This window comes from Podarcis pityusensis (genome assembly GCF_964106645.2).
Source record: "Podarcis pityusensis genome assembly, chromosome: 7".
In the NCBI taxonomy this organism is placed as follows: domain Eukaryota; kingdom Metazoa; phylum Chordata; class Lepidosauria; order Squamata; family Lacertidae; genus Podarcis; species Podarcis pityusensis.
Window position 1 is genome coordinate 86184950 of NC_138031.1, and position 20474 is coordinate 86205423.

Consider the following 20474-nt stretch of genomic DNA (forward strand, 5'->3'; position numbering starts at 1 on the left):
CTATAACTTTTTATGGTGGAAGTAATCCAAACTGCATGATATTGGTGGCTACATGATTATAACAACATTATCTTCTTGCATTGCAATGAGCCAACCATTTCAAGGAACTCCAAAATAACTTTTATTGAGTTTCAGTAGCAAAAGTTGTACATTCCTAAACAAAACCTCATGTGAATGCTGTTCTATCACTTGCATGCCCTCTTATCTGCTGAAAAGATAACTGTGGGCAAGCGTTCTGCTGGAGGATCACTGAGTGGTTTGGCTACAAACCTGAGTAGCTTCACAGAAAAGAGACAAATGTCTGTTCTGGCAGACCATCCATCACTGACAACCGTATTATAAAAGGTTAAAAAGAAATACTAGGTCACAAAGCTGTGCTGATGTATGTGCCTGTCTATTGCCTTAAATATAGTTCAGATTGTATGCAGCTGACCAGACCTTAGTATTGCTCCTTTCCCCTCTCCAGCAACCTCCTGCATTGTGGCAGGCAAGTGGAAAAGCCAAGGATCGTTGCCAGCCTCCTAAACACTTCTGTGATAGAACAAAGAATATTGGCCTTCCTGTGACTGTTTCTAACCTGGTCAGAAGGTGGATTTCAATATAAGTTATGCACAATAAAGGTCTTTAGGAATAGTACACAAGTTTCCTTTCAAAACAAAATCTGATCCAGCTTTCCGTTATCCTTAGAAAAATTGTTTAAAATATGACATAGATCAAAATACATTATTTATTAGAATCAATAAAGTAAGTGCTTCATCATTTAATGAAACACCATCTCTCTTTACATCTTTATTACAGAAAGCATAAACAGATTTTTCCAGGATTTGTTATTTTAGAAATTCTTTTAAATTTCATAAAATAGAACCTATTGAATAATGAGGGCCAAAGTATTGAAACTTATGTGCTCACCTGATGGGTTGCTGCCTCCTCCGTACCCGTGTTAGAATCACCTATGAGTAACACAGGGGCTGGCTTATCTGGAGCCTGTTGTGGTGTCAGAGTATTGGTACAGCTTCCGATTGGAAAAAGAATCTGACTTTTCCGAGAGCCTGAAGTCAGTGAAACCTCATGGCAATAAGACTGAAGAAATGCCCGGACTCCATCAATCCCCACAAATTGAGAGATGGGAGCACCATCAAAATGCACACTTCCATTGTCACATAGCTGAGAATTTTTCCACCTGCGAAGTTTGAGTGCCAGTAACACAAGGAGGAAGGCGAGGAACAAGCAGGAGACAAAAGCCACTGCAGTCACCAAGTAGAAGGTGAGATCTGACTGTGGGTCTTCAGATACTGGGACGCTGCTCAGATCAGTCAGCATGTCAGGGATGCTGTCAGCCAAGACCACAGTGACAGTGACTGATGCCGACATTGGAGGCTGCCCATTGTCCTTGACTAAAACCACCAGGCTTTGCTTGAGGGCATCTTTCTCCAGAAAGAATCGGGCTGTCCTGATCTCTCCCGTGTGGAGCCCCAGAGTGAAGAGCCCTGGCTCGGTGGCCTTGATCAGCTGGTAGGAGAGCCAGGCATTCTGGCCAGAGTCCGCATCCACGGCCACCACCTTAGTGACCAGGTAGCCTGGCTCAGAGGAGCGAGGGGCCAGCTCTATCCCTGTGGAGCCATCAGTGGGAGGGGAGGGGTACAGGATTTGGGGAGCATTGTCGTTCTGGTCCAGGATGAAGAGCGTCACTGAGACGTTGGAGCTGAGTGGTGGAGAACCTCCGTCCTGAGCCCCTACATGGAACTTAATCTCCCGAAACTCTTCATAATCAAAGGTTTTCAAGGCATAGCCAACCCCTGTTTCCGAATTAATGGAAAGGTAGGAGGAGAGTGAGGAATCAAACATTTGACTTTCAATGATGGAATAGGTTGTTTTTGAATTTCCCCCCCAGTCTGGATCCTCTGTTTTCAGAGAAAATATAGAGTCCCCTCTCTGGTTGTTCTCCACAAGGTAAAAAGTATATTCTGGTTGCATAAAGTATGGAGCATTGTCATTCTTGTCTAAAACCTGAAGGAGGATTAAAGTGGTTGATGAAAGAGGTGGCATCCCTTGATCTGAGGCTGTGATGGTGATGTTGTAGGCTGCTACTTGCTCCCTGTCCAGCGGTCTAGCAATGACCATAGTGTAATAGTTAGCATTTGCTTTTGTTAATTGGAAAGGGATATTACTAGGAATAGAACATATGACTTTCCCATTCTCTCCAGAATCATCATCGTGCACGTTTATCAAGGCAATGGCAGTTCCAGCTTCAGAATCCTCAGGAACTGAATTGGCAAGTGACCTGACAGCTATTTCAGGTGCGTTGTCATTAACATCACTTACAAAAATCACAGCTTTTGATATATTAAATAGTCCTCCCCCATCAATGGCCTGAATCTCTATTTCATACAGTGTAGATTCTTCATAATCCAGCTTCCCCACAAGAATAATTTCACCTGTCTCTGAGTTTATGTGGAAGTTCTGAGAAGCTATGTCAGATATTTTTCTGAAGGAGTATGTTATTTCTCTGTTGATTCCTTCATCCAGGTCAGTGGCTTTTACTGTGACTACTGTATAGCCTGTGGGCACATTTTCTGCAATGGTCACTTTGTATACAGGTTGGCTAAAAATGGGTGCATTGTCATTTGCATCAAGGACAATAATATGGATTTGGGTTGTGCCAGATTTGGGTGGATCCCCCCCATCAAAGGCGGTGAGAATAAGGTCATGCACATTTTGTTCTTCTCGGTCCAATGATGTTTCCAGTACAATCTCTGCATATATTGCACTATCCAATCCAGTTTGCACATCCAGAGAAAAGTGTTTGTTTGCACTGAGTTTATAATTCTGGACAGAATTCATCCCTAAATCTGGATCCTGGGCATCTTCCAGACGGAATCGTGTCCCACCTTCAGTCATCTCACTGATTTTTATCTGGAGTTGAGCTGATTTGAAGCTTGGAGCATTGTCGTTGACATCAATTATTTCTACTTCAATTGTATAAATCTTCATTGCATCTTCTATAATAACTTCACAATTAAAGAGACATCTTTGTATCTGGGGACAGGTCTGCTCTCTATCCAGTCTTTCCTTCATGTATAAATGGCCATTCTTATTGTTTAAAGCAAAATATTCCATCTTACCTCTGCAAACAAAGCTGACTCCATAATGTGAAAAATCCTTTATATCCAGTCTAAGATCCTTTGCAATATTCCCCACAAAGGAACCTTTTGGCATTTCCTCAGGAACTGAATAATGAATCTGTTCAGCAGCAGTCTCACATGCGATGCAAAAAAATATGATGGAAATGAAAGCTGTGTCCTTGTAGAACCTAAGACAGAAATGTGTTGCAATAGCCATTTCCAGATGTTATCTTCTTACTTTCAGTCCCTTAAACCTGGATGGTCCAATATCTTAGCAAAAATAAAATAAAATAAAATAGCAAATCCAATGGATCTAGATCTTCTTTGTTTCTGTTCCCTTGCATTCTCTTTCTAGGTGGAGCAGCAGCACTGAGATGGCAACATCTCTCATTGCATTTCTCTGCCTGGTTAGGGAGCAGCGACATCCAGAGTCTCAACCAAAAACTGCACCAGCATGTTACAATAATTCCTCAGATGGGGTGTATGCCTTTTGTACTTTCATTCTGATATAGGAATATCTATCATTCCAAGCAAATGATCCTCCTGGGAGAAGCTCCAAAGTAAAACAACTCAGAGGATCTTGCTTTACTTACAATAACAATGCAGAAATTGTCCAGCATGTTCCTATTGCAATGCATTTAGGTACATGCTCATATATGCTAGTGATGTTGGTTGAGATTTACAAATTATAATTGTCTTCTTCTCTCCTCCCACCCCATAGCAAGCAATGGACACGGGGCAGTCAGGTGCATGACCCAAACATTTCAGTTATTGATTCAAAAAAAATGTGGATTACACTGCAGCAAACTGTAGCTTTTTATATAGGTATGCTGTGTCCTAGGTATTTTGCATGGTGCTTTATATTATGACAGGATTATTTTATGGATGATTCCCACCTACCCAAACATCTCACATACACTTTTAATGATCAGTGTGCTAATTATTATATTTCCTAAATATAACGAAGTCCCACTTGTATAGCTGTTATCCAGGTAACAGGATTACAGTTCCACACAGTCATTCTGGTAGCACAGCAACCTTATGTGTATTCCATATGTTCTAAAAAAATATTCAGTGTCAAAATTTCTGTTATATGTAACACCGAAACATACATTAAAAAAACAACTGAATGAAATCTGGTACTGTATTGCATAGCTTATTGCATATGTTGTTGTTATTTGCTGGTGTATTGAATTTGAGTTTGTTTTAGCATTGTGTAAAATGGTTGGAAATGGCTATTGAGTGTGGTGATCCCAGTGTGAACAAGGAAAAAAATGCCCTATAGCCTCTCCATAGCGCTTCCACTTCTTTGCTCCCCTGCAGGTATGCAGTGTGGCTTAGGATCAGCATTAATCTTTTAAACTTACCTCATATGGAAGACTTGTCTTTCTTGATAGTTTTCATTGGCCTTTTCTTTACTTCTTTTGAGTTGTGCTATATTCTTTTTAAGCATGATCAGGAACGGCACAATATTCTCGAAGCATGGTTGGACCTTTATAACAGCTTTTGCATTATGTTCTTGCTCTGTTCTGATTTCTGATTGACAACTGCAGTGCACTTACCTGACCATTTCAAGTGGCAATTCATAATGATTCCAAAAGGTCTTTATTGATAACTGGCAACTAATACAATGCCAGTGCCCCTCACACAACACATTTTTTATTTGTACCTGTGATATAGTTCTATATTCCAGTGTAGCTCAAAGGTCCCATCTAGAGTGGCTGGAATTTCACACCACCACAGTGAACCCTAAATAGACAGCAATTCCCTGTTTTAGTTTTGAATATACATCCTTATGTTGGTTCATTTCTCTCACTGGCCAGAATTAGCTGGTTTTCTCTCTCTCTCTCGCTCACTTTTTAATTGTTTTTATTAAAGATTATTAAAGATTATCTTGGGCTACAAAAGTAGACATTGTCTTTATTTTCAGATCATAAAGTCCTTTCTGCAGATCAGTTATATTCTGATATGCACGTTCAGGGTTGTTAAGAAAGTGGAATAAGCTTCTAAGTAAATTTCTGATTTGCCACAGAAACCACAGAACTGATCTCATGTTTTGACTAAGCAACAATTCAGCTCCACCAAAGATCCTTTGCAATATTCCCCACAAAGGAACCTTTTGGCATTTCCTTGGGAACTGAATAATGAATCTGTTCAGTTGCAGTCTCACATACGATGCAAAAATTACATATGATGGAAATGAAAACAGCATTTCCATGTGCTCTGGAACTTATCATGGTGTCCTGTTGCACCAGAAGCAGTTTAGACATGCTGGCCACATGATCTGGAAAGCTGTCAAGAGAACAAACACCGGCTGCTTTGGCCTGAAGCAAGATGAGTGCTGCACCCCATAGTCGCCTTTGACTGGACTTAACCACCCAGGGGTCTTTTACCATTACCTTTACCTTTTTTCCACTTTAACCAACCTCCTCTCCACCCATTTTTCAATACTGGATGCAGTGAAATGGCTATTACTGCACCCTGACATTATGGCACACAGCTTGTGAAACCAATCACTATTGCAAACATATGTGTTGGTACCAAGACACACTGGTCTTTTCATTACTGATCACAGTCCTATTAGGAGATGTTTTCCAATACAAATTGCTTAAAAGTAGTGTCTTCTGGAACATGAGAGTCCTTCCTTCTGTTTATAAAGCCACCCCTCATCATTGATCCCAGGGGGAGCTACAACAAAATATAGATCTGAGCCAAGCAGGTCAAATACCATAAAACATAAGACACAATACAAAACATGTAAAATATACACAGTAACTCTAATAAATGGACCATTACATTGCAGGTGATACCCTAACAGCTACTGGCCACAGTACCAACCCCTCTCCAAAAGCCTGAACAAAGAGGTTTGTCCTTAAGTGGCAATAAGATAAGGGGCAAAAGTGAAGTTCTCAAACAAAGAAGGTTTTTTCCTGCATGCTCCCCCCTCCACTTCATTAGATAGGGGAACAATGAGAATGCACACAGAGAGAGAGATCAGACTGGACAGTTTCATACAGAAGCAAATATTCCTTCCTTGAATTGGGGTCAGAAATGTACAGACGCTCAGCATCAGTTCTTCAGGACCAGTGCTGTTTGGACAAGACTGGCTGTACCATTCAGCAATCTGGGAGGTGCATTCTGTGCTTAGCTGTATCTTCTGAGCCATCTACAGAGATAGCTCCATGTAGCATGCATTATAGTAATCCATTCAGGGGATTACCTGAGCCTGGATCGCAGCAGCAGAACAACTGTAGCTGAAGAACCTGTCAAAGCAGGTAATAGATATTCTTTGTCAGATATGTCACTTCAGACTCCAGTGACAATGTAGAATTCAACAACAGCCCCAGACTACAATGTGGTTCCTTTAAAGACAATTGTTACCTCTTCCAGAACAGGTCATCAACCTAGTCCTCAGATTTGGAAACTGCCAACCTACCATGCCTGCATCTTGTCAGAATTTAGCTTCAACTTAATGGCCCATATCCAGCTCAATACTACCTGCAGATAGTGATTCAGGACCTGAACGGGTTCTCTTGCTTCTGATGATATGCAAAAAAATGGACCTGAGTGTCATCTAAGTGTCAATGACACTGCCCTCCAAATCCCTTGATGACACCCCGAGAAGCTTCTTACAACCATCTTATAGAAATTCCGCAAGTAAGATTACTTTGATGCAATACATGATCTGGCTTTGCTATTCCCGTCAGTAGCAAATTTTACACTCAGAGGAATCATTAAAACACTACCTAGATAAAATGCAATATTTATTTAAATTAATGAAGTAGTTGCTTCATCTGTTAAAAAAAGGAAATGACACTAAAATTTATTGCAAATAATTAAATTAAGCTTTGTAATTTTTAAAAAATAATTAAATTACATAAAATGAAACCTATTGAATAAGGACAAATAAAAGAACTGACTTTCTGAACTTTAAAATAAACGGAAGTACTGAAATTCATGTACTCACTTGACAGGTTGCTGCCTGCTCCTGAACAGTGTTAGAATCACCTATGAGTAATATAGGATCTGGCTTATCCGGAGCCTGTTGTGGTGTCAGAGTATTGGTACAGCTTCCAATTGGGAAAAAAATCTGGCTTTTCCGAGAGCCTGAAGTCAGTGAAACCTCATGGCAATAAGACTGAAGAAATGCCCGGACTCCATCAATCCCCACAAATTGAGAGATGGGAGCACCATCAAAATGCACACTTCCATTGTCACATAGCTGAGAATTTTTCCACCTGCGAAGTTTGAGTGCCAGTAACACAAGGAGGAAGGCGAGGAACAAGCAGGAGACAAAAGCCACTGCAGTCACCAAGTAGAAGGTGAGATCTGACTGTGGGTCTTCAGATACTGGGACGCTGCTCAGATCAGTCAGCATGTCAGGGATGCTGTCTGCCAAGACCACAGTGACAGTGACTGACGCCGACATTGGAGGCTGCCCATTGTCCTTGACTAAAACCACCAGGCTTTGCTTGAGGGCATCTTTCTCCAGAAAGAAGCGGGCCGTCCTGATCTCTCCCGTGTGGAGCCCCAGAATGAAGAGCCCTGGCTCGGTGGCCTTGGTCAGCTGGTAGGAGAGCCAGGCATTCTGGCCAGAGTCCGCATCCACGGCCACCACCTTAGTGACCAGGTAGCCTGGCTCAGAGGAGCGAGGGGCCAGCTCTATCCCCGTGGAGCCATCAGTGGGAGGGGAGGGGTACAGGATTTGGGGAGCATTGTCATTCTGGTCCAGGATGAAGAGCGTCACTGAGACATTGGAGCTGAGTGGTGGAGAGCCTCCGTCCTGGGCCTTGACCTGGAAATTAATCTCTTTAATCTCTTCATAATCAAAAGAGATCAAGGCATAAACAACCCCCGTTTCAGAGTTAATAGAAAGGTAGGATGAAAGAGTAGAATCGCCAACACTTTGATCAATGATTGAAAAAGTGACTGTAGCATTTTCCATGCAGTCAGGATCACTTGCTTTCATGTAGTAAACAGATGCTCCTCTGATGTTATTCTCAGTTACATAAGAAGTATATTGTATGTTATTGAAGATTGGGGCATTGTCATTTACATCTGAAATTTCTACAAAGAACACCGTAGTGGTTGATAATGGAGGGTTCCCTTTGTCTGTAGCCATGATAGTTATACTATAATTTGATGTTTCTTCTCTGTCGAGAACTCTGTCAGTCATCAAATGGTAATAGTTATCAAAGGATTTCTCTAAGTGGAAAGGAAGAGTTTTAGGAACTGAGCACAAGATTTCTCCATTCTCACCCATATCTCTGTCTTGTATGTTTAGTAGAGCAACCACAGTTCCTGGAGAGCTTCCTTCACTGATTGAACTGAAGAAGGTAGTAATAGTTATCTTGGGAACATTGTCATTAACGTCAATAAGGATGATCAAGACTTTAGCCCTGTCGGAGAGACCTCCATTGTCCTTTGCTTGAACTTCCATTTCATGTAATGCATCTTCTTCATAGTCCAACTTCCCTGTTGTTGATATCTCCCCACTTCTAGAATTTATTTGAAAGAGTTGCGATGCTTTCTCCTTTATTTTTAGGAATGAGTAAATCACCTCAGAATTTGTTTCTTCATCGGCATCTGTAGCATTTACAGTAAGCAGCAGAGAGCCTATGGAAACACTTTCCAAAACACTCACTTTATAGAGAGGTTGGTTGAAAATGGGTGCATTATCATTTGCATCAAGAACCGTTACATAGATCTGCAGAGTGCCAGACCTCACGGGATGCCCACCATCAGTGGCCGTTAGGATGAGTGAGTAAAATGCTTCCGCTTCTCTGTCCAAAGATTTCTCTAGCACCAGTTCTGGAAACTTGTCCTTATCAGATCTGCTCTGCAGTTTCAGGGAGAAATACCTGCTGCTGCTCAGATGGTAGTTCTGAAGGGAATAATCTCCAATGTCAGAATCCTGAGCTTCTTGCAAGGCAATACGAGTCCCTACAATGGCCGTTTCACTTATTTTAAGATCTAAGCGTTCCTGGGTGAAAGTTGGACCATTGTCATTTATATCTGTGATTTCAATTTCTACGGTGAACAGTTTCATTTTATCCTCAACAAGGACTTCAAGACTTAAAACACACTTCTCTTCCCACCCGCATATTTCTTCCCTGTCTATCCTTTCGGAGACATATAACTGGCCATTCTTAGAATTCAAAGTAAAATATTGAAGCGTACCTTCAGAGATGATGCGAACTCTGTTGTCTGACAATTTATTGGAACCCAGTCCTAGGTCCTCTGCTATATTCCCAATGAAAGAGCCTTTCGGGACTTCCTCAGGAACTGAGTAGTGGAGCTGTGCATAATTTGTCTGCCAGATGGCAATAAAAGCAAACCAGAAGGAGCCACTGTGTTGTCGGAGTCTCAGCATAGCTGCCATTTCAAAGAATTACCTTTGGAACATCTACCTATTTCTCTTTCTCGTGGCAAAGGATCTTGTAGCAAAGAACCAGAAAATCCTTTTGTTAATCTATACTGATTCACTGAGAGAGAGGACGTGTGCCAATTTAGCTGCCTTTCTAGCAATGTGCAAGAACTTACCCTGCATCTTTCGTTTCAGTTTGCTTTCTCATTGGTAAACAGCGGCGCCCAGAGTCTCAACCAAAAACTGCAATGGCTAAAGTAATACAAAAGGCAAAGACAGCCTAGTTGACATGATTACGCAGTTTACTTCCTTCATGTGTGGATAACTATCTATAAACAAAGCATAAACAAACCAAGTATATTAAAAGCATATTAAAAAGTATAAACCAGAAAAGTCTTTAATAAACCTGTAATTTCTATTCTATGAGAAATAGTTGATTTTTACAAAATACCTATTCCACAGAATTCTTTGTTTTCAAAATTAGTAAGTAAATGTATCCTTTGTCTTTATTTGGAGAAATAATATTACCAATGCATATTTAATGTTGTATTTAATGAGATTTTCTTTGCTTTGTTTCTTTGCTTCGCTCCAGTAAAGGATCACTGTAGCTAACAGAACATTAAGGCTGCAATCCTACACAAACTTACCTGGGAATAAATGACATTGGAAATTTACTCGTGAGTAACCATATATAGGATTGTACTGTAAATTAAAGTAACATTCCAAATATCACCATTTCATTGTGTGTAACTTATAACATTATTTAAGTAAAACCAGGCACCCTTCCTGATTATTTCCTTCCTGGCCTATTCACTATTTTAGTTTAGACATTTTAGAAGCCATATATATTTATATATTTTTTTCATTTCTTACCACAAATAACTTCTAGAAATTAGAAATATATCTGAATTTATTGCCATCTTGTCTTTAAAACCTCTACCCAGTTAGACTAAAGGACTTGAATTTAAAAGATAATAAGCATTTTGCTTCCATATCTAGAATGAGCATACCAGGAGGACAACAAAGTGAAGATTGAACTAGGGCCACAATTTCGGCCACCATTTCACTAAGTAAAAGAGTTTATATGCAACATGGTTAACTACTTAACTGACAGCCTCCCTTATGGTCTGCAACTGTAGGAGCTGGAAAAGAATTTTCTGCTACCTACCTTGGTCGGACAACCTTACCTTGACTCTGGTAATAGGAACCAACTCCTACAGGCCTTTGGCCCCAACAAGAAAATATAATAATAATAATAATAATAATAATAATAATAATATTTCTACCCCGCTGTGGCAATCACACAGGGTCCCCGGACGTTTGATGGTCTATTGATCCCTGTGCCACCACTGTGCTCGCTTCTCCGCTGCCACCAACCCGTTACTCTCAGGTACACACTGAGTCCAGACAGTTGTTAAAATTAAATCAAATAAACAAGTTTATTTTGTAAGCATTAACAAGCATGGTTTCTCAGTTAATTTTCTTGTCAGTTTCTTATCCTTAGTTTCTTTACCGGCCTATACCTTCCTAATACCTTCTGACTGATTATCTCAACTTAACAGTTTCTCTCACTCTCTCACATCAGAGTAGCCCAACCCACAGACTTATCCTCCCTCCCTCTTCTCTGACTCCAGATTGACTTCTTAACAACTCCAACTCTACCTCTAACTCTAGCTCCTCCCCTTGGGTTCCTATAGGTTAGTCATTTTACAATTAGTTAACCCTTTCCTTATGAACCCAGTATGATGTCACACACCTAGGAGGGCAAATGCCACACCCGCCCATCTGGCTGGGTTTCTCCAGCCACTCTGGGGGAAATGCTGGAGGGGGCTGGACCCCTACAAAATTGATGGGCATTCCCATTCAAATATGGGTGTTCTGCATCATGTGATCAATTATGCGGGGCAGGGCCTACACAAACCTTCACAGTATTTTATTCAAGTTGGCACACCTGATCAACTGAAGAAGTTTGCTGTTTCTTGCCTATGCACATTCAAGGTGTGCTGGGAAGATTCCGCCAGGGCCATCTGCCTGTAAGGGGTTTTTTTTTTTTGAGGGTGTGTGTGTGAATAAGCCCAAGCATTGTCCAAGAGTGCCACTCATCTGAGGTCCCCACAAGTCACTGGAAGGCTGGGTTAGATAAGCAATTTTTAATGCTTTGGGTGTTTTTGAATTCCACCTTCACTGAATCTGCTGGTCATATCTTATTTGTCTAGATCAGGGGTTGTCAACCTGGTCCCTACCACCCACTAGCGGGCGTTTCAGGATTCTAGGTGGGCGGTAGGGTGTTCTACGGCACAAGTTGAATCCTCCTTCCATCAAGCACTGGTGGGAGGTAAGGAAAGTTTACCATCAAGAAAGATACATTAGTGGGTGGTAGGTATAAAAAGGTTGACTATCCCTGGTCTAGATGCTTAAGAAAATGACTTGCTTAATTTGGAACAAATACACACTCAATAGTGCAGAGTTGACAAAAATAACTCCCTTTAAGGCTGATCAGGGAACGAGAGTCAAAAGATTCCCACTTCACCTGCAAACAGCTAACATTGTACTGCCTGAGATACTGTGGGTTTCTCCAGGGTTTCTTCAGAGAGGAGACTTTCCAAGCTTTCCTGGAGATTATATGGATTGTACCTGAGATCTTTTGCACACAAAGCATATGCTGGGCTACAGTCTTTTAGTTTATTTCAGTTTAAATCCAAATACCTTGGTTTTATTAAGTTATGCATCAGAAACAATTATCTGATTATGTCATTTCCTTCTTACTAGCTGCTTATAGTTAAACTCATGTTTACCTTCTTAGTTCAACTCCTTACAGTTAAAACATTGCTTTGTTGTGTAACAGAAATAATTTTTACCTTTATTAACCATATGGTTGTGAGCATTTAAAGCACTGCCTTTAAAATATGGTTCTACGTCTCATTCTGACATTCAAAGAAGTAGAAATGCTGGTGTACCTCCATCCACATTTATTAGATAATGCTGATTCATCCATCATTTTTTCAAATTAAAAGATCACAGGAGTCATGAATGAAATGTCTAGAACACAGGGTGTAGGAGCAGATGTTACTGCACACAGGCTAGAGCCTGTTTTACATGTTCAGTCATGGTAATGATTGTGGTGAACAGAGATTCCTTCACATCCACCAGAGTTGTATCTGAGAAATGCCATCCAGAGGAGCTGCTAAGTAGCAATGGAGCTTATTCATCTGCAATTTACAAGAATCTTCAATGATCCAGTGTGACTTATTCCCAAAACATTTCATAGAAAAATGACTTGAGTGATGGATTGCTTATAGGACTGGGGATTGCTTATAGGACTGGAAGTTCCTGTGGCCCCATCCAGACCCTTTTGCTGGGATGAATTTTCACTATTGCAACTTAATGTTATTTGCAGCTTGATATTATCGGAGAGGTGTTTCCCCTCTATGTTCAACTCTTGTTGCCCACCACAGCATCAACCCAGAAGGGGTAGTAAATTGGGTTCAGGTGGCAATAAGTACTTCATTAAAAGAAGAGAATATCCCAGCAACCTTGAAGGAGGCACCTCTGAGACAACTCCTTAAAAATTTATGGATGATTCCCCACCACCACCACCCCACAATTGGCCAGTTGCTAATCCCCCTTTCTTGGGCAAGTGGCTTTACTAGACAGTGGCTTCTCAACCTCAGACATGCCTGGATGAAATGGATTATTTGGATCTATTTCAGTCTGAATTCTGTCATGGTTTGGGGGCACTTTGGTCACCCCCACAGAAAACATGTGCTAGGAGAGGAACACATGGGAGTGCAGTCCTGTTGATTCTTCTGGATCTCTCAAAGGCTATCAATTTGATGTTTTGATGTATCAATTATAATATACTTCTGAATCATCTTCTGGTTTGGGGGCATAGTGTCCCCTTGGTTCTGTTCTTGTCTGTCACGTTAGTCCCAAACAGTTACACTGTAGTACTTCTGTTTCACTCCAGAACATTTATCCTATTGAGTAACATGTACCCAGCTGTAGGAGGAAATTATCTAGAGATGATAATGAGGCATCATCACTATGCTAACGACACCCAGCTCTATTTCTCCTCTTTGTCTAGTGTAGATGACACAATGAATGTTCTTAAAAGGTGCTTGGTATAGTAATGTGTTGGATATGGGCTAATAAACCAAAGCTCAGTCCAGACAAGATAGATGTTCTGTAGGAAGGCAATGAAGTTGATTAGTGATTCAGTGTTCATCCTGTTTTGTATAAAGTTGCTTTCCCCCCAAAATGTCAACTTTTCATTCTCTCTGCATTAGGATGGGAAAACAACTGGTGGGAGTAGGGTGAGAGTGAGAATACTGTCACTATTTCATTCATGTGTAGAAAAAAACTAGAATACAGAATATAAATAAAGGAAAACTTCCATGCCTCTGACATTATGAACAACACTACTGATTTTGCTGTTCAAAATGATAGTAATAGAGCTCCATAACATGGAAATAACACCTTGATACCAATAAAACTTAACAATGATAAAATGGAATAAAATTCACTAAATAAATTGATGCAAGATGTCTGCCAGTGGAACCCCATGTGCAGCTGCAATGTAGATGAGGTGCAATTTTTGCTATAAAGCAAGGGTTATATTGCCATCCCACAAATGCTGACCCACTGCCAGTGCCTACCCATCTACAATCTGTAGCATACTGCAACAAAAAAGTAATTTTAATATTTATTCCTGCCCTGCTACTAGGGGTGCTCCCTGTGGTTGGACTGCTCATCTGTCAGATGATAATTATGATAGGGAGAAATAGGGCAATGAAGTGCCTGGGCATGTCAGTTTAGTCCAACATGGAGTTAAAGATTTTAAAGCTTGGCACTTTTAAAACTCTTGGTTAAGATACAGGCAGTGGAAGTAGTCTTCTTTTACTTTCCCAAAAAAGCATGTGATAGAGTAGAATGCGAGTTATCATCTACAATCATGAAAAAATGAACTTTAGTGTTGCAGATACATAAAAGCTCAGCTGCATTTTAAGAGGGTCTTATTAGAGAGTCCAGAGATTTTTTTTAATAGCCAAAACACATACTAAATTGACAATTTCATCAACCATCTTGCTGACCACATATGAAGTTGTTGCTTTATTCTTGAGCCCCTACTCCTGTGCTTCCCATATGAAGTCCATCACTTTCTCCTACAACGGGTTCAACTATCTATCCCCTTACCTAAAATTCTCTAGGCATCTCCCACCTTGACTACTGCTATGTTTTACTCTCTGGCTTGGACTTTGAAGCAGAAACCTCCCTGTTTCTTCTTATTTAAATACTGTTATGCCCCCCTTCTAATTCATGGATCCAGCATGGATTCAATTCCTGGAATAGTTAGGCTAACTTCCTGATGAGATAATGGCCCTCTAAGTATGGACCTTTAAGGTAACAAAGAAAGTGTCTCTGTGTTGCATGACAAAGGGTGGGCTTTCCTCCCTCAACAAACCGGTAGTTAGAAGGATAAAGGTCAGAATGGAGAGTTTAGTTATGTGAGCTGGAAGGTAGAAGAGAGTCTGCAGGCTGGGAAGCTGGGATACAGAGTTACGCCTGATTTCTGGTTGAATCCAAGGTTTGGCTATGGTGGAAGCAAAACCCCTCCATCATAGGCTCAGGTTGCATATATGTGTAAATAAACAATATATCATAAAGACACCACAGTCTCCACTGTCCCTCATTCCAAAAGGTAAGCACCTGGAATCCATGGAATCTTACATTGCTTGGAGATTGGGGTGGCAACAATCCACTTTTATTTAAACCCAAACATTAAACAAAGGAGAGGTTTCTTAAGGAGTTAAACTTAGATTAAATGAGAAACAGCAAATTACAGTCTGAATTAAGTCAAAAAGGGCAAAATTATCTTCAAGATGATCAAGATTTTTAAATGTTTCAATTCTTACAGTGATTCTTACAGAAACACTTGTTCAGTTGCAGTGAAGTTATTCTTGAACATCAAATAAAAGGTAAAAATAATTCAACTAGATAAATATTATATTGACATAAGGTTTTATAAAACCTTTTCAAAGTTTAGTGAAAGCAAAACATACCTGTTCGCAGGTCTGCCCTTCCTTATTGATATTTGAATCATTTGCAGTAAACAGAGATCCAGAGATTTGAGAAGTCTGATGTCCTGTCAGTGTGTTTGTACAGCTTTCAATGGGGAAAAAAATCTGACTTTTCCGAGAGCCCGAAGTTAGTGAAAACTCATGACAATAAGTCTGAAGAAATGCCCTGACTCCATCAATCCCCACAAACTGTGAAACAGGAACCCCATTTAAATTTACACTTCCAGTGTCACACAACTGAGAATGTCTCCACTTGCGAAGCCTTAGTACCAATAATACAAGGAGGAAAGTGAAGAACAAGCAGGAGACAAAAGCCACTGCAGTCACCAGGTAGAAAGTGAGGTCAGACTCAAGACTGATAGGAGCTGAGATGGTGCCCAGATCAGTCAGCATGTCAGGGATGTTGTCAGCCAAGACCACAGTGACAGTGACTGATGCCGACATTGGAGGCTGCCCATTGTCCTTGACTAAAACCACCAGGCTTTGCTTGAGAGCATCTTTCTCCAGAAAGAAGCGGGCCATCCTGATCTCTCCCGTGTGGAGCCCCAGAGTGAAGAGCCCTGGCTCGGTGGCCTTGGTCAGCTGGTAGGAGAGCCAGGCATTCTGGCCAGAGTCCGCATCCACGGCCACCACCTTAGTGACCAGGTAGCCTGGCTCAGAGGAGCGAGGGGCCAGCTCTATCCCCGTGGAGCCGTCAGTGGGAGGGGAGGGGTACAGGATTTGGGGAGCGTTGTCATTCTGGTCCAGGATGAAGAGAGTCACTGAGACGTTGGAGCTGAGTGGTGGAGAACCTCCATCCTGGGCCTTGACCAGGAACTTCAGCTCCCTCATCTCCTCATAATCAAAGGACCGTAGGGCATAGATTACTCCAGTCTCAGAGTTTATAGAAAGGCAGGAGGAGAAGTAGGAGTAACTCATCTCACCTTCAGTGATTGAATAAGTAATTTTGCCATTCATCTCCCAGTCAGGATCAGTTGCTTTTAGTGTTAAAACAGAGGATCCAGCTGAAGTATTTTCTGTAATTGAAGTAACATAGGACCTCTTTTCAAAGGTGGGTGGATTATCATTTTTATCTAATATTTTCAACTGAATAGTGGTGGTTGTGGAGAGAGGAGGATTTCCTTTATCTGTTGCAATAACTGTAACATTGTAATTAGATACATCTTCTCGGTCCAGGGTTCTGCCAGTCACTAAACTGTAATAATTATCAAACGTTTTCTCTAAATGAAATGGCTGGTTGCCAAAGATGGAGCATGTAACCAGCCCATTGTCTTCTGAATCCCTGTCTATTACTTTTAACAGTGCAATTACAGTTCCTTCTGGGCAGTCTTCACTCACAGCATTAGTAAGAGATGTGACTGCAATTTCTGGTGCATTATCATTTACATCGGTAATAGCCAACAAAATATTTGCTCGACCTGATAACCCTCTTCCATCACGAGCTTGAACCTCCATTTCATACAAAGCACATTCTTCAAAGTCTATCTCCTGCCTCACCCTTACTTCTCCAGTTCTCGGATCCAAATGGAAAGTGTTTGAAGCCTTTTCTGATACCTGCCTGAATGCATATGTTATCTCTGAATTAATGCCTTCATCCAGATCAGTAGCATTGACTGTTACAAGCAGGGAATTAACAGGAATGTTTTCTGCAGTGGTCACTTTATAAACAGATTCTGAAAAAACTGGTGCATTGTCATTTGCATCTTCAACGGAAACTTTGATGTGTGCAGTTCCGGATTTGACAGGATTCCCCCCATCACTGGCTGTAAGGATTAAGTCATGGAAAGCTTCTACTTCTCGATCCATAGACCTTTCAAGTACTAACTCAGCATATTTGGCTCCACTTGCTGTCATTTGCACATCAAGAAAGAAGTGTCTGTTAGGGCTGATTTGATAGCTCTGTAAAGAGTTCACTCCTAAGTCTGGGTCCTGTGCATCTGGAAGAAGAAATCGAGATCCCACAGCAGTACTTTCTGGGATATTTAGCTGCAATGTCTCCACTTGGAATGCTGGTGCATTGTCATTGATATCTTCGATTTCAATTTCTACTGTATAGACTTTTAGCTGCTCCTGAATAAGAATCTCCAACTTCAAAATACAAGTTAAGAGACGTCCACATATTTCTTCTCTATCTAGTCTTTCATTAATATATAAATGACCATTTTGGAAATTGAGGGCAAAGTATTGTGTCCTACCTTCTGTAATAATCCGAACACCACCAGGCAAGAGTTGCTTCATATCCAATCCCAGATCCTGTGAGATATCCCCAACAAAAGAACCTTCCTGCAGTTCCTCAGGAACTGAATAATGGATCTGTCCAGTAACTGCCTGAAAAACAGCTAGCAGCACAAGGCAGGATGTCTGTCTCCTTCTATCCAAGAGTATTTGTATACAAGCCATTTCAGCCTCTGCCAGGTCCTATCAGTCCATAGATAACAGGCACCAGTGTTTAAACTAGGCTTTCTTAATAGACTAATGTGCCTATTTAAGACTTCCTTTTATTTTCCATCAAACAAGATCCTCCTTTTTCTTTTAGGTCAGAGACTATAATAAACCTTTTGTGTTTTTGCATCTCGGTGGTCTAGCTGGTTCAATCCAGTTTCTCTCCTTATTGGTGAACAGTGACACCCAATGGATCAGTTGGTAAATGCAGTCTTTTAAAAAGCTTTGCAAAATAACATTTCATTCCTTTTTATTTAATAATAGGTATAAAAACAAACTTCCATTAACATACTACATCCCATCTAGAAAGCTCAATGGAGATTGGATAAGCACCACAATGGATGAGTAATGCAGTGTACCTCCTTATTAACAGGATTGTGTCAAAAGTAATCAGTGACTATTGATCTAATGACAATTTCCACCTTATATATTTTTTAATCAACCTAATTCAGAGTACAATCACATGGGGTTTTTTTGAAGTGTCTTCTCCGAATGTGGTAGTAGGGTTGCTGGAATGAGGGGGAGCCATGTGTGTGTTTGGAGATGTGGGCTCAGATTTTACGCTACATAGCCTTGCCTACGCCTTCACTCAGAGGTAACCTGCTGGTGAATATTTAGTTTGTAGAGTGGACAGATCCTGAAGCTGAGGCTCCAATACTTTGGCCACCACATGAGAAGAGAAGACTACCTGGAAAAGACCCTGATGTTGGGAAAGATGGAGGGCACAAGGAGAAGGGGACAACAGAGGACGAGATGGTTGGACAGTGTTCTCGAAGCTACCAGCATGAGTTTGACCAAACTGCGGGAGGCAGTGGAAGACAGGAGTGCCTGGCGTGCTCTGGTCCATGGGGTCACGAAGAGTTGGACACGACTAAACAACTAAACAACAACAACCACAATGGTGGTAGAAGACATTTAGTCGTGAGGGAAAAGCACTCTGCACTTGCTCAGACATGCTTTTCTTCCCATATTACAGGTTCAGGTCTGCTATAGAAGACAGATTCTTAGACTAAGTTCTGGAGGGTCCTTACACAATTAGGTAAGTCAGGGAAGACAGAGGCAAGAATAGTTTGACTTAGAAAGAAAGAGAGGGAGTTACTAGCGGAGGGAAAATGAAGAGTGGCCAGTGAGTTGTGCTGATATTGGACTAGTCCTTTATTATTATGCTTTGCTTCTCCTTCTTTGTAAAATGGGGCCTCTAGCCTCTTTGACAGTCCTGTTACTGAAGGAGGGCTTATAAAATTGACAATCAATTAAACATGCTGCATGTACTGTAGGTGTGCTATTGTATTTGACGGTCATCAGTTATCTTATTTGGAACCACTTGCTTGCATACACTTTTAGTTTTTTCTTTTGTTTTGTAACACCTTTGAATCTGAATTTTGTTGGGCCACCTTTGCCCTCTGGGTCATTGTGCTTGACTAGCCCCATCCACTCATGCACAACAATGCATTGAATGCTATATTGTCCACAACTTTGTGGGGTCAGTTTCAGCTTCTGCAGCCTGAAGACATGGACAGGGTGCATGCAGGGATACCCTCTCAATCCCTGCCCATCTTGGCTGTTGAAATTGAGCCTGGGGCTTGACTGGATGGATCCAAGTGGCAAAGGTCTTTATTTTTATTTTTGCATGAAGGAGTGGCACTTGCTGACTTAAAGAAGTTGGTGTGGGCACTACTGAAAAAGCCAGCCCTGGACAAATTGGCTTACATTTGGGGGAAGGTGATTGAAAGAGTTGTGGTGGAACAACTGCAACATTCCTGGATGAGAATGATTTTCTGGATCCATTCCAGTCTGGTTGATGCCTGGGTTAAGGACTGAATAATCCTTGGTCTCTCTGATGGATGACAATCCTTGATTCTTTTGCTTGCTATCTCAGCAGCTTTCAGTACCATTGATAAAGTGCACCAGTGAAAACATCTTGAACCCTGCCCCCTCTCTGGTGTGTGCAGCAATGTGCAAATGTGACTTGAAATGTAGCTAGGAAAATCTATCTCGCTGTGTTTTAAGCTGCTAGTGCTTACATAGCCTTAGTGTACACCAACAGAAAGGCATAGCAGACAAGGATGGTATAAAATTCACTAGCTCCCATGGGATTAGAAATCTGCCCTTTCCTCCCTCAGTGTCCTTTCTACCCAAGCACAGGCATCTCATCTTAAGAATCATAGCCAGTGTGGTGTAGTGGTTAAGAGCGGTGGACTCATAATCTGGTGAACCGCGTTCACATTCCCGCTCCTCCACATGCAGCTGCTGGGTGACCTTGGGCTAGTCAGAAGTCTCTCAGCCCCACTAACCTCACAGAGTGTTTGTTGTGGGGGAGGAAGGGAAAGGAGAATGTTAGCCACTTTGAGACTCCTTAGGGTTGTGATAAAGCGGGATATCAAATCCAAACTCCTCTTCTTCATAGTGGGAAAGAATCCATTTTTATATTGTGTTGCATTGCTTTCAAATGGCTAGTGGAGTGCA

At 41.2% G+C, this 20474-nt stretch overlaps 2 protein-coding genes and 1 pseudogene across 3 annotated transcripts; all 3 read right to left on the minus strand.

The window, feature by feature from the left end:
• On the minus strand, positions 1–3439 carry LOC308481920 (protocadherin gamma-A4 pseudogene; annotated as a pseudogene). Its single transcript has one exon. The product of its transcript is annotated as a protocadherin gamma-A4 pseudogene (transcript).
• Positions 3440–6184: 2745 nt separating this feature from the next.
• Positions 6185–9765, minus strand: LOC308481907 (protocadherin gamma-A10-like). Its single transcript, XM_081014742.1, has 2 exons — positions 7090–9765; positions 6185–6385 (listed from the first exon to the last, which is right to left on the minus strand). The coding sequence occupies exons 1-2, from the start codon at positions 9502–9504 to the stop codon at positions 6317–6319; spliced, it is 2484 nt and encodes an 827-aa protein (XP_080870868.1). The 5' UTR covers positions 9505–9765; the 3' UTR covers positions 6185–6316.
• Positions 9766–13526: 3761 nt separating this feature from the next.
• LOC308481903 (protocadherin gamma-A5-like) lies at positions 13527–18298 on the minus strand. The gene is made up of 2 exons (XM_081014738.1): positions 15549–18298; positions 13527–13672 (listed from the first exon to the last, which is right to left on the minus strand). Exons 1-2 carry the CDS (start codon positions 17964–17966, stop codon positions 13553–13555), a joined length of 2538 nt encoding a protein of 845 aa, XP_080870864.1. The 5' UTR covers positions 17967–18298; the 3' UTR covers positions 13527–13552.
• Between the last annotated feature and the right edge of the window lie 2176 nt (positions 18299–20474).